This window comes from Terrapene carolina, unplaced genomic scaffold, assembly GCF_002925995.2.
Source record: "Terrapene carolina triunguis isolate 2854851 unplaced genomic scaffold, T_m_triunguis-2.0 Scaffold85, whole genome shotgun sequence".
Classification (NCBI taxonomy): Eukaryota; Metazoa; Chordata; order Testudines; family Emydidae; genus Terrapene; species Terrapene triunguis.
This window is the reverse complement of record NW_020664436.1, coordinates 22,263,686-22,275,918: the sequence shown is the minus strand read 5'-3', so window position 1 is coordinate 22,275,918 and position 12,233 is coordinate 22,263,686. Positions and strand designations below refer to the sequence as shown.

At 38.4% G+C, this 12,233-nt stretch overlaps 1 protein-coding gene across 1 annotated transcript in view; it reads right to left on the bottom strand.

The window, feature by feature from the left end:
* PCNX2 (pecanex 2) overlaps positions 1–12,233 on the bottom strand; it is a 229,616-nt gene that overhangs the window by 11,830 nt on the left and 205,553 nt on the right. Inside the window, exons 30-32 of the mRNA XM_026649526.1 lie at positions 2,085–2,229; positions 1,488–1,718; positions 781–1,055 (exon numbers count right to left, since the gene is read on the bottom strand). Coding sequence (XP_026505311.1) covers positions 781–1,055; positions 1,488–1,718; positions 2,085–2,229 — 651 coding nt within the window. The remainder of the gene's footprint in view (positions 1–780; positions 1,056–1,487; positions 1,719–2,084; positions 2,230–12,233) is intronic.

Sequence of the window (12,233 nt, the reverse complement as noted above, 5' to 3'; positions counted from 1 at the left end):
GTGCTTATAGGATTGACAGAAGAAAGATGTGAGATACAGAGTTAATGGGGGAGACAGCGAGAGAGCTATTGGGGTTATATATCCTGGAAGTTGGGGCCTGATGGTGGAGATTCAATAAAAGGTTAGACTGTGTAATACTGTCTGATTTTGCATTGTCTGGTCTTGCAGCTTTGACAAGTGACAAAGTTTCACAGTGGCATAATTTGACTGGATATCCTGCAAAATTTGCAGTATTTGGTAACATATGCAAGCTATAAATCATTTATTTTTTTGTATTTTTTGTTATTTGTTCCTTTATGAAAATTACACAAAAAATAAAAAAAGGTTAGGTGTATTTTGGATAAGTATCAGAACTTGGGAATGCTTGTCTGATCCAAACTGCCAAAGTTTAAAGCGTAACACCTATATTCAGGTTTCAACACGTTCAGAGTCACTGCAATGTGGAAAACCTACATTGCTATTTACAAAAAATAAAAGGTAAAATGCCTTGGAATCATTTTTATTTCAAGAAAACATTCTTTTCTGAATAAGATCATTGCCAATAAGGCTAAGTAGTATGATGATGATGACAGAGGACTATACTTGAACGTCATTAATGGAGTTCAGAGTTTTCTTTCCACAGTAGTTGGGAAGCTATTTTATATATTTAGTTATGGTTGCACCCATCAGGAATTAATAATTTTTCTCAGAGTGAGAAACTCTCTTAATAGAAAATAACGTGATTGCAGACTTCCTCCCCTGCATATCATAATACAAGCTGAATATTGTCTAACCACCTACCTTAACCACTTGGATCTGAACCATGTTTTAATGTTGTCCAAACTGATAGGTCCACCCCAGATGTTCATCAGCTGGCTGTGTGTCCCTATGTACGATGTGGTTAATGGGGAAACATACATTGGATATCCCAGTGGCTGATCACATGAAGAGTTAATCAAGTTCCTCAAGACTTGTTTATTGTTCTGAATACTACCTCGCTCTGGATTACGATTGCGCAAAAAAATTAGCTCCTGTTGCTGCCCAGCCCAAAGCCCTCTGACACATTCCTTGTTTACCTACAGTTAAATAGAAAAATATGGACCATTTGAAAATGTTTTCAATTTAAAAAAAATACTACGATGGGTGTATAACCCAAATAGTACTGTACTTTGCATTTATATAGTATCTTTTATCAACGAGTCTCAAGAAATTTTACAAATATTACTCAAATAAATTAGAATTTTTATTTCAGATGAGTAAACAGAAGGACAGGAAATTTAAGTGAATTGATCCTGGCCACACAGTAAGTCAGGAATAGAACCCCGGAGTTCTGGCTCCCAGTCCCCTGCCCCAACAGCCTGATCAACCTCCCTCTCTTAGCTAAACCTACTTACTCAACAATGGTATCCAGGTCCCAATTCACCAAGTGAAGACTGCCTGTTTGTGTAGTGCCCTGGACACAGATGAAATAATACAAATCTGAAATACCAGAAAGATGTCTTTGGTACCTTGATAACTTTGAAGCTCAGGTAGCTTTTGTGGAGCATAATAACTTTATATTCATCTGTCCCTTCATCCACTATATGTCTCAAGGTGAGAAGCTCTTCTCTGTTAGAGAGTACAGCTCTGCGCCAGGCAGGGTCACCCTCATGACAAATTACAATCTTTTCCTCAAAAGACTGGATTGCCTCATACAGAACTGCAGGGTCCTCATACTCATCTGGACAGGTGAACTGGTCCTGGTATTAAATGAAATGAATATTACTATGGTCAGACAGTTCCATAAAAAGAGAATAGCTATTGAAGATAAACTAGTTCCTGCTTTCATTGAAGTCAATGACAAAGCAACTGTTGACTTCAGTTGGAACAGGTTTGTGTCTATAAAGACTACATTAGAGATAACACAGGGTGAGATTGGGGATTGGATGAGGGAAAAGGAACAGAACCGTTAACATCTTAGTACTATAGAGGGCTACATGAAGAAAATGTTTGTATGATTACAACTAACTTACAGAGTATCCAGCCTCTTTACTGGTTAGACACAAAGAAAGGCTTAGGAAATTTCCTTAGGAAAACATGTACAATAGTAATGGTGAAAAACCTGCCTGATGTAGCTTCAGGGACATTCTGACTGCTGGAGCGACCACCTTATGCAATAGATCCATGTCTGCAAACACCCATTCATCTTTTGCTGTAATTCGAAAGTCTCCTTTGAACAGAGCATGGAGTCCATAAAGAAAGGAATCTAAACTGTAAAATAACAACATTAGTTATTCCCAGAACAACCGTTTCATATTGAACCAATCATTGCAAATAGTTTTCCATTTTCACAAGATACAGGAGTTGATAGCGTCCCTGAAAAAGTGAGAAATGCTACATGTAGTTCTGTTTAGAAGCTGTGGTTCAACTTTAACTACTTTCTCCTGCAGCTTGCACAGTAAATGAGTGACTCCAAAATGAGAGTAAATTGGATTGTAACTACTAAACAAGTGTGGCTGCTTACTAGTAAGGTTTTTAGGTATATCTTGGGCTGATCATCTGACCTACACCTAAGAGAAAGACCAATTGATACCAGTGGGTCTACTTGCATGAATAAACATTGCAAGATCGGGCTCCTTATTTATTGACCTTTAAAATACATCTAGTGCCATTAACTTTAGTAGTTTGCACTGGCAAGGCACAGAAGTTTAGCTATAGATATGCAGATGCCAACACAGCTGCACAAAACACTTTCAGTGAAGCCTGAAACCTGCCTGGTTTAGGATTTCATTACAAACCTGAAAGTTAAACCAGGCATGCTGTAAAGTGCATTAAGATTCATGAACATTTCAAGGAAACCTGGGAACAGTTTTGAGCAAACTTTGGGGTGTTTTGCATTGAAATAATAAAAACTACACTGTTCGGTGTGGTTTGATAAGAAGCCAGATGGAACTTGGTGCTTCTGACTGAGCTTGGTTTGGAGGTTTTTAGTTTGCTTGAGCCTGACATACTCAAAGCAAGATGCACGGGGTGCAAATTCAGGAGATCAAAACCAAAGAAAATGTTTGCACAGACACCTGGGAGGCAAAACTACTAAGTTCAGCTCTAATGCTTATCTGAGACCAAAAGCTTCCCAGGACTATAACAGATGTTTACAAAAAGTTTGTATTTTTAATGAAAATGACTTAAATCGCAGTCCTAAAACTATTCAGAAGAAGCAAGCCATGGTGTTCAAGAAAATAGAATTAGACCTTGGGACATCTGTTACAAACCCACAGGACATTGTTTAATCTACCTGACATGATTTTATTCACTCTTACAAGAGTGAAGTTTTTTACATTATAAAGACTCTTAGGAGAAAAGCAATAAGATCTTAGAGATTTCCATTACCATCCAGGCTTTCTCCAGAGAATGTGTGAGCTCTCCACTTAATTGAGTTTTTGTAATTATTTTAGGAGAAGGAGGGGGGTGGGGGGAAGTAATTCTCTTTCCAAGGGAGAGAACAGGGAGATTAGGAAACTGCCTGGTCTATCTTCAGCTACAATACATTTCTAATTTCGGCCTTAGTGGATAGGATGTTTTAAAAATTGTAATAGAAAGATACAGGCTATTACCAGCTGGATACCAATTTTCTCTTTAAAGGTGCTGTGTAATACAAACCAACTATCAGCGTGAACTGAAGCCATACTGCACATAGACTGAAAGGCAGAGACCGGTGTCACTGCTGGGAATGTTATAAATACAGGCAAGTCCCTCTGAGTTCTTAATTTACTTATGGTTATTAGTATTTAATAACACAGGGTGGGATTTTTTCGAAAGGGCCTAAGCGAATTAGACACCTAACTCCTTTTGACTTGCAATCAATCTCATCCAGAGATTGGAAAATGCTAACATCCTGGTTTGTACCTGGGAAATCAGTATAAGGAACCAGTTTAGAAAACAGATTAATGTGTATATCTAGTCTAGTGAAATACATGTTTCAGAATGAGTCACAGTCACTTAAAACTGGTTAGAAGAAGTCCTGCTGCCTCACCCAAGTCACCCATTTGACCAAACATCCAGCATATAACTGAATCCTCACATGGAGAAATTGCTATTGTATTTAAATCCTTTTTATTGGGATAAAAATTAAGAAAAAGCTACTAATAATGAGATTCTATAGTGTAGTTTTTTTAAGTCAAGAACACCAAATCTTCAGCAGGAGGTTGTCTGGGATGGGAGGAGAGTAGGCAGCACAGTGAACTGGTTTTTCATTTCTAGAGATTCAAGTCCAATTCTTAGAATCACAGCTGATGAAGAGTTTGCATTCTCATCAAAGACCCTTATAGACATTTGTGCATGTTACACAATCTGGTGTGAGTAGCAACACCTGCTAAAGAAAGGTCCAGGATGAGAATGGCTGTGGATGTTGCAAGTAAGAATTCAATTGCATCAGCAGAGTGGTGAGTGGAAAGCTTGCATAGCACCTGTTCTCACTGTGCTTGGATTTAGAAAGAACTGTCAACCACACATTGTGATGTATACTAAATTCACCCACCAAAATTTCCTAAGAACCAATATTGCTACTGCAAAAGAGATTCATATCAGGAACAGAACAGTAGTGGTGGGGAATCTAAAGGGCAATTACATTAAATATTATACACCTCTACGCCAATATAACGTGACCCGATATAACATGAATTCGGATATAACGCAGTAAAGCAGTGCTCCAGGGGGGCGGGGCTGCGCACTCCGGTGGATCAAAGCAAGTTCGATATAACGCGGTTTCACCTATAACGCGGTAAGATTTTTTGGCTCCCGAGGACAGCGTTATATCGGGGTAGAGGTGTATATCATCGAAACATAGGGCTGGAAGGGACCTCAGGAGGTCATCTAGTCCAGTCTCCCATGCTGAGATAGGATTAAATACACTTAGACAACCCTGATGGACGTTTGTGTCTATTTATCATCCCTGACAGATTACACATGTCTCCTGAAACAACGGGATGAATTTATTCTATAAAAAATAAAAACAATTTAAACAAGTTTTTTCTTATGCTGATCATAATTAGATGTGGGTACATCCTTCCTCTAGTTGGACACAGTCTCAATTAATCACTTCCACATACCATATATTTATTAGTCAACACAACATGCAGCCATTGTTATTTCTCATGTTAACATGCTCTGTGTTGAAGACTCACATGAGATTATCATGAAGCGATAGCCAAGTTCTTTGATTTCTGGCCTCTCTCAGGGCTGGGTTTAGTTTCTTGGCCCAGTTTTAACATACGCATTTTAGTATCTCTGTCATAGTTATTAGCTCACACCAAACCCATTTGGCTACAATAAACTTCCATGCCAAAGAAAGTACATTTACTAAATGGAGATGTAAGTGCTACATATGGCACTGTTTCTAAGCCTATTAGGTAAAAGCATTAAAAACTGATGTCAATTAAACTAAAGACTATTCTAGAGAATTATAAGAAGATACTTAGGACTGAACTGTCCCTTAAAGTGTGCCAGTGAGGAGGGGATTAAGAGTCTGGATAATCTGCCATGATGGCCCCATAATTATCAGAGGCAGGGCAACCAAGCCAAAGCAGAATTGTCCTTCTTCTCTCTGAGTCCAGGGCAGACATTCTACACAAACAATGGTTGTGTGTGCCCACACTACTTTTTTTCCTGAAAAATGCCTTGATGTTGCTAACACTGGATCTTCTGCACTAATAGTAGCAATTGTGGGAAAGGTAGTGTAGACAGATCTCTGGATAGCCACCAACATTTTAACCAGTGTCATATTATTCTGCTCAGAAGAAGTCTGTATGGCATGGTGGTAAAAAAGATTCTGATGCCTTATCTAGATTAGTGGTACCACTATTGAGATGGAAGAAATGTTGGGACATTCCTCAGTCTAAAAGGCTATTATAGATGAGACCTTGGGTTTATTGGGTGGGGATGTATCGAGCTCAGTGGTTTGAGCATTGGCCTGCTAAATCTAGGGTTGTGAGTGCAATCCTTGAGGGGGCCATTTAGGGATCTGGGGCAAAAATCTGTCTGGGGATTGGTCCTGCTTTGAGCAGGGGGTTGGACTAGATGACCTCCTGAGGTCCCTTCCAACCCTGATATTCTATGATTCTATGAAAACTTTGTTCCTCTGGTAAACCCATTTCTGACAGACATTTTAGAGGGAGTCATTGCTCCTCATTAGATACCATAGCATTGGGTAGTATATTAAAACCTAAGCTAATTCTAACTCCCACTCTGAGCATTCTACCCCCTTAATGGTTAGGGGAACATAAGCACAGGTAGGGAGGCAATCAGCGGTCCAGACTGTTCCTCAGCCAGCCGTGATGGTGAGGGCAGGTGAGAAGCAACACGGAGGGACAAGCCCTCTGCATGGGTTGATAACAGAATTTTCCATTGATCCTCAGTGTGGCCTAGTGTCTACTTATGGACTCTTCAGACTTCTAACAAGGAGGCGGCTAGAGAGAGACAGGGAGACAGAGAGTTTAGGATTTCTCTGAGTAAGATATTGACTCTGGTTTCACCCATTATGTTGTTGGAGTAATTGTTTACTGAAACCTGAGACTCCTTGCTTCCTTGAGAATTCTACAGAGTGGTGATGAGAGACCAGTCGGTAAATATATTTGAGAAAGAGAGTAAGCCCCAATAAAAATATCACACTGAAACTTTAGACACTCTGCTTCCTCAAGAACTCAGAATCCATGCAGTTCACAGACCATTCCCAATGTGCTCTTTGCAAAGCCACAACACCACCCCACAGATGAGACAATAGCTAGGAAACGCCAGAGAGGAAGCCACATGAACTTTCCCTAGTAAGTTTACTTTTCCTGTAATCTTGTTGCAGGAGGGGATGCTTTAGCCCTAGATTTATATGAGGATTTCTATCCTCCTGAGTGATAGAGAGAGCTTCCCTTAAAGTTTACAACGATCTGTATGTCTTAGCTGACACTGGGAATATCTTTTCTGCTGTACTAAACACGCTTATTTGAATCAGCTGCATGGGATATTTTGGATCCTAAAATATTATTCGCGAAGGGCTTACTTTGCTTCAGTGAGTATATGTAACTCCCATTTGCATTCATGGGAATTATCCACAAACATCTAGGATAGAATTACACACATCCTATAGATTTTAGATAAAGCCTTTGAGGATTAATTTACTTCACAGTTTTAACAACAGTAAAAGTTATAATGGTGAATATTCAACAATTCTGTCCCTTTACTTTCTGGAACCTCAAAGTTTCATACTAGGCACATTTTAAAAAAAGAAATCTACATGTATTATCATTAGACAATATATTTTATCAACAGGGACTTCACATTTATTTGGTAGTATCATAGACAGTGTTATAAAAACATCATGGGCCAGATTTGTCCATCATTTATACAAATGCAACTCTTATTTATGCCAATGGGAATATACACAAATGTAACTGATAGCAAAATATGTGCCCCTTATTCTGTTCTGTTTAGTCTAACAACATTATCCTCTACTTCTTATCCTATCCTTCCGTCACTTGTCCTCTGCACTAGACCTGCACTGTCCTTTAGGGTAATCTCAGTTAAAGCCTCAAGAGAAAGTAGATTAAACTGAGAGAAATCACAATGATTACATGCACTAAAAGAAATTTAGGGCTGAACTCTCCCCTTGCACCAGTCCGGAGCTCGAGCATAGCAAAGATGGGTGTGCTGACAGTGAGCTGATCATGGCTTCCTGATTCTGCTCTGTTCAGCCTTCGCAGACAAAGCCACAGAGGGGCTGCTTTAATCTACATGCAACATCTGTAAAGGCATAGTGGAGTCTTGCTTCATTGTGCCTCCCCTCCCTCTTTTCATAGGCAGTGCAGCCCTGATGGTGAAGGAGGCGGTGGTGGTGACAGATCGTGGAGCAGAGCTAGCTGCCTTCACCAGCTTTACTGGAGCCATAGATTCCCCTGCACAGAGGAATTCTCCAGGGGGAATCTTCAGCTGGGTGGAATAATGCAGCACAAAGTGAACTCTGCAGACCTGAGAATCCAGCCCTCAAAGTTCCTGGAACCCAGTTAGTTTCAGGGCGATCTCATTTCTTATTTTCTGCATTATAAAATACGGTTTGTTTTTCTTAATCTTCAGCAGATATCTGGTCCTCACACCTTCTCCCATGCTCCAAAACAATGACACCTGGGGACTCTTTACTGAAAGATATTGACATATCTGGAATTTTTCCAGAGTCCAAATTTATATTAAGGATTCTAATATGTAGCCTTTTTTTTTCTCTTTGAAGGATTAATGAACATATTTCTTTATTTTTTTAACTCTCATACACAAAACCCCCTACACTAAATGAAAAATGACATTTACACCTGAATAAACTAATGGTAATATGATGTCATTCTTCAAATTACCCTGCTGAGATGTGCAAGATGCTGCCTAACTACAATTTAAGAGCATATGTGATTTGCATAGCAATGTTCTGCTTCCTTAATGAGTAAATTTATTGTGTAATCTAGTATCAATGCTGGGGTTGTAATGACATTTACATGAACAGACACACTGAAAAATTATTTACATACATTATATAAGAAGATTTAAAACCTTGGTTTACAGAATAACATTTACTGATTAATAGATTAGACAAAAATCATGTGTAAATGAATGTAAATTGATAGTTTACATACACTTTGTAAACTTCCATTTTGATGCAAGTGTGTGCAGCTCAACAGCTTTTTGAACACTACTTTGGCATTATTATTTTTTGTTAAGCACCAGCATGCTCAGCACTCCCCAAGTCACATCAAGGGCCATTTACTAATGTAAATCCAAAGTAATTTTGCTGCAATCAATGGAATTACTTCAGATTTACACCAGTGTAACAGAGATTAGAATATAGCCCAAACAGTATATACATTAGCTTCACAGATTCTCTACTGATTCATTCACATCTGTCAGAATGCTGTACCTCCTCCCATGAGATCTACTGAATAGAAATAGCTAGCACTCTACAATCCTGACTACCTGTTACATCTCAGGTTTTCCTAATGGGAATTCATAGAGAACCTCTAGAAAGTATGTAGACAGGGATCACAGAAGGGGAAGATTTTACTGTATTATTGTATAGCACAATGGAAAGTACAAGTGGAGGTCCAAGGTTATTTCTGAACACCCTACCTATGATTGTAACTAAGACAAAGAAAGCCCATACATAATCTTTTAGTATTTGGACATGACAGAGAATGTTTTAGTGGTCCTGACCGCTTATAAATTGGGGCTAAATCCCTTTAGTCATCTAATAGGCCACTAACACACACCTTGGTCTACGTTTACCAACTATTACCCATTTGAACATAATCTGTGCACCAAACCCAAACTAATTTAAAAAATAAAAAACCTTAATCCAATAAGATCCACAATATGCCTTGACATCCTTCCATGGAAAAGGGCTGAATTTTTGCCTTTTCCATTGGCAAAGAATTTATCTGTGTCCTCCAGTATCAAATGCATACTTGTCCTACCTACTCTTCCCTCAGTTTGTTTTAATACAGCACTTTAATACAATCCAAGTCCTCAACATTCTTTCTTTGAGTAGACAAAAAGTCTCAACACTAATAAAATGCCAGTATAATTTGGGTATATTACTATACGAGTTCCACTGAATTCTGGCTTTTTTGTGTTCCTATCAACTTGTGACACTGTTTCAGGTGGTAAACATGATAAATATGATAAGAACTATGCTTGGTGCAGAAGAGAATGGATCTGTAGTTTTCTTTGTTGGTAACAGCCTTGATGTCAACAGGGAAATATTCCCACCTTGGTACCAATTTTAGCATTGTTTTTCTCAGGGTCCCTATAACAGCCATATATACTTTATTCTGACCTTTTTCTTCAGTTCAGCTCTATGTGCTTCTGATTAAAAAGGACCCTCAATGACAGAGATATACTTATTTCACCCTGGCCCTAAGACATATGTTCCAGATGAGTCACTCCATAGCCTGGATTTTGGTAGTAGGCTTCATTGTTTAAAAAATCTGTTCTGAGAGATTCTGTTTATTATAAGATTTGTGAACTAAAAAGATAGGCTAAGTGACGGGCTTCTAGGGGAGTGTCTTGTGAGGTGGTAGCAAAGAAGATATTGTCAAAACTATCTTAAGTCTCACTTTAAGCCCTTTTTTTTTTTTGTTAACACATCCCCTTGCAAGGTACTACTGTCCACAACACTGGTCAGCCCATCAGGACAATATTACTAAAATGAAAGACACAAACTTAATTGGAGGTGCCAAAATATCTATAAGAGGAAAACAAAATCATCATAATACTGATACAGTTGTACAAACCACATGGCCACTCTATATCTCATGTATATGCTTCTCCCACCTCCCAAGAAAAGTATTGTTAAGTATGAAGTAGGCTCAGGAAAAGAGACATCCAATTAGCTGGTAATGCTTCTGTGTGTGCGGGTATCTAGTACCTACCACCAGTGGTCACAATAACAGCCTTTGCAGGTAATTAACCTTACCTGCAGTATTCTCTCTATATTAAACTTAGGGAAGACTAAGATAAAATTATCTATTTGCAGTAGCAAAGATATTATTGGCAGCCACTCCATTTATCTATTAACCATCCAGGCTGATTAAATGTAGTTGCCTTTGCTATAGTGCTGATGCCCGGTAATGGAGACTTCAGTCCCTGAGGGTAACAGCTCTACAGAAATGCTTTTAGGCAGCTTTACTGGTATCTATATATGCATTTCTAATGCCCTCATCGCTGTGGTATATCTATTGGTAGGCACAGACCAAGACTGATTAAATCTTTTCCCTGAAAATCTCATCAGTACACATCAGTTTTTCCTCAAAGTCCGCATATTCTAAAATTAGATTTGCATAGAAAATAGTGTAACTTCAGGAGAGACTGGAATATTGCTCGCTCTCTAAAAATCACACTAATTTGAGTTGTTAAAAGTGAAAAGAAAAAAAAGTCAACCCCATCCAAAATAAAGTTAAAACAGCAAGGGAGCATGCAGCTGTTAATAGAGACGAGATAAAGAAACCTCTGAAGAAAGCAGAGAAAAGCAACACACTGAGAAATAAGCAATGTGGGCCATAAATGTTTTGAGTCATTGGCTCAAAGAGGAAGACATAAAAGCAGACTTTATAGACATCTCAAATAAAGATGAGAAAGCTATAACAAATATTTAAAGGATCGCTTTATCTTGAGAAGGGACAGGCTTACAACATAAAATGCTTTCAAAGTAATACAAGTTGGTGGTGTGCTCATTCTTTCTTAAGCATTCAAATAAGGCAAACACTCTAAGTAAAGTGGCTGTAGAGGGTTGGGCCTAGTCTACTCATAATTTTTATATCAATATAACTATATCAATTAGAAGTGTGCTTTTTTGTTTTTTAAATAGCCTTACTGATACAATCCCCAGGGTAGATGCTATTATACAGGAATAAAAGCAACTTATACCCCTTCCCATATGGGAATAAGCTTTACCGGATAAGCACTTTTCTACCCATCTAACCTCATCCACACTCGAGTTGTACCAACTTTAACTGTACCTGTATAGTTAAAGCAGTATCATTTGTGCAGCTAGACAAAACCTTAGTCCCATTTTTCATTTAAATGGAAGCACTCTGTCTCTGTCTCCCACTTCAAAATGTGCTCAAAGGTGAGAAGGTATATGCTATAACTAGGGCCCTTCATTTTCAGTTTTTATTGTATTTTATTTTTTCCAGGAATTTGAGTGTTTATTACCAACACAACAAAAACAGGTGAAAATCAGAGCAAAAAACTATTCATAATTTTTCTGGGTAAACATCGGGGGTTGTTTTGGTGGGTGGAATGACAGGGGAAATAAAGTATTCAGTAGATTATTGCTTTGAATTCTATTCATCGATGTGGTTTGCTGCAGAACTAAAGCGGAACTCAAAACACAATGCTACCTCCAAGTTTAAGAAAACAATATATCTCTAATCCCCCCAAAAAACTTTTCATTTGAATAAACAGTTTACTGTTGTAGACCTAGAACTATTGGCCTAGAAATATTTACATTTAATAATTGGGCCATACCATTTGCAGCGCGTACACTCAACTTCATCCTTTTCTCGTTTTTGTTTTTTTTAAACTTTTGAATACTTCCTTGTGTTCGGAACATATTCTGATACAGATTTTCATTTTCTTCCCATTTAGTTTGGCAAATCTTTAAACCCATTATCTGCTAGCAGCTTGAAATGTGTATATGATGGGCGTGAGATTCATCAATATGTTCAGATGTGCACGCACTTCAGAGCTAG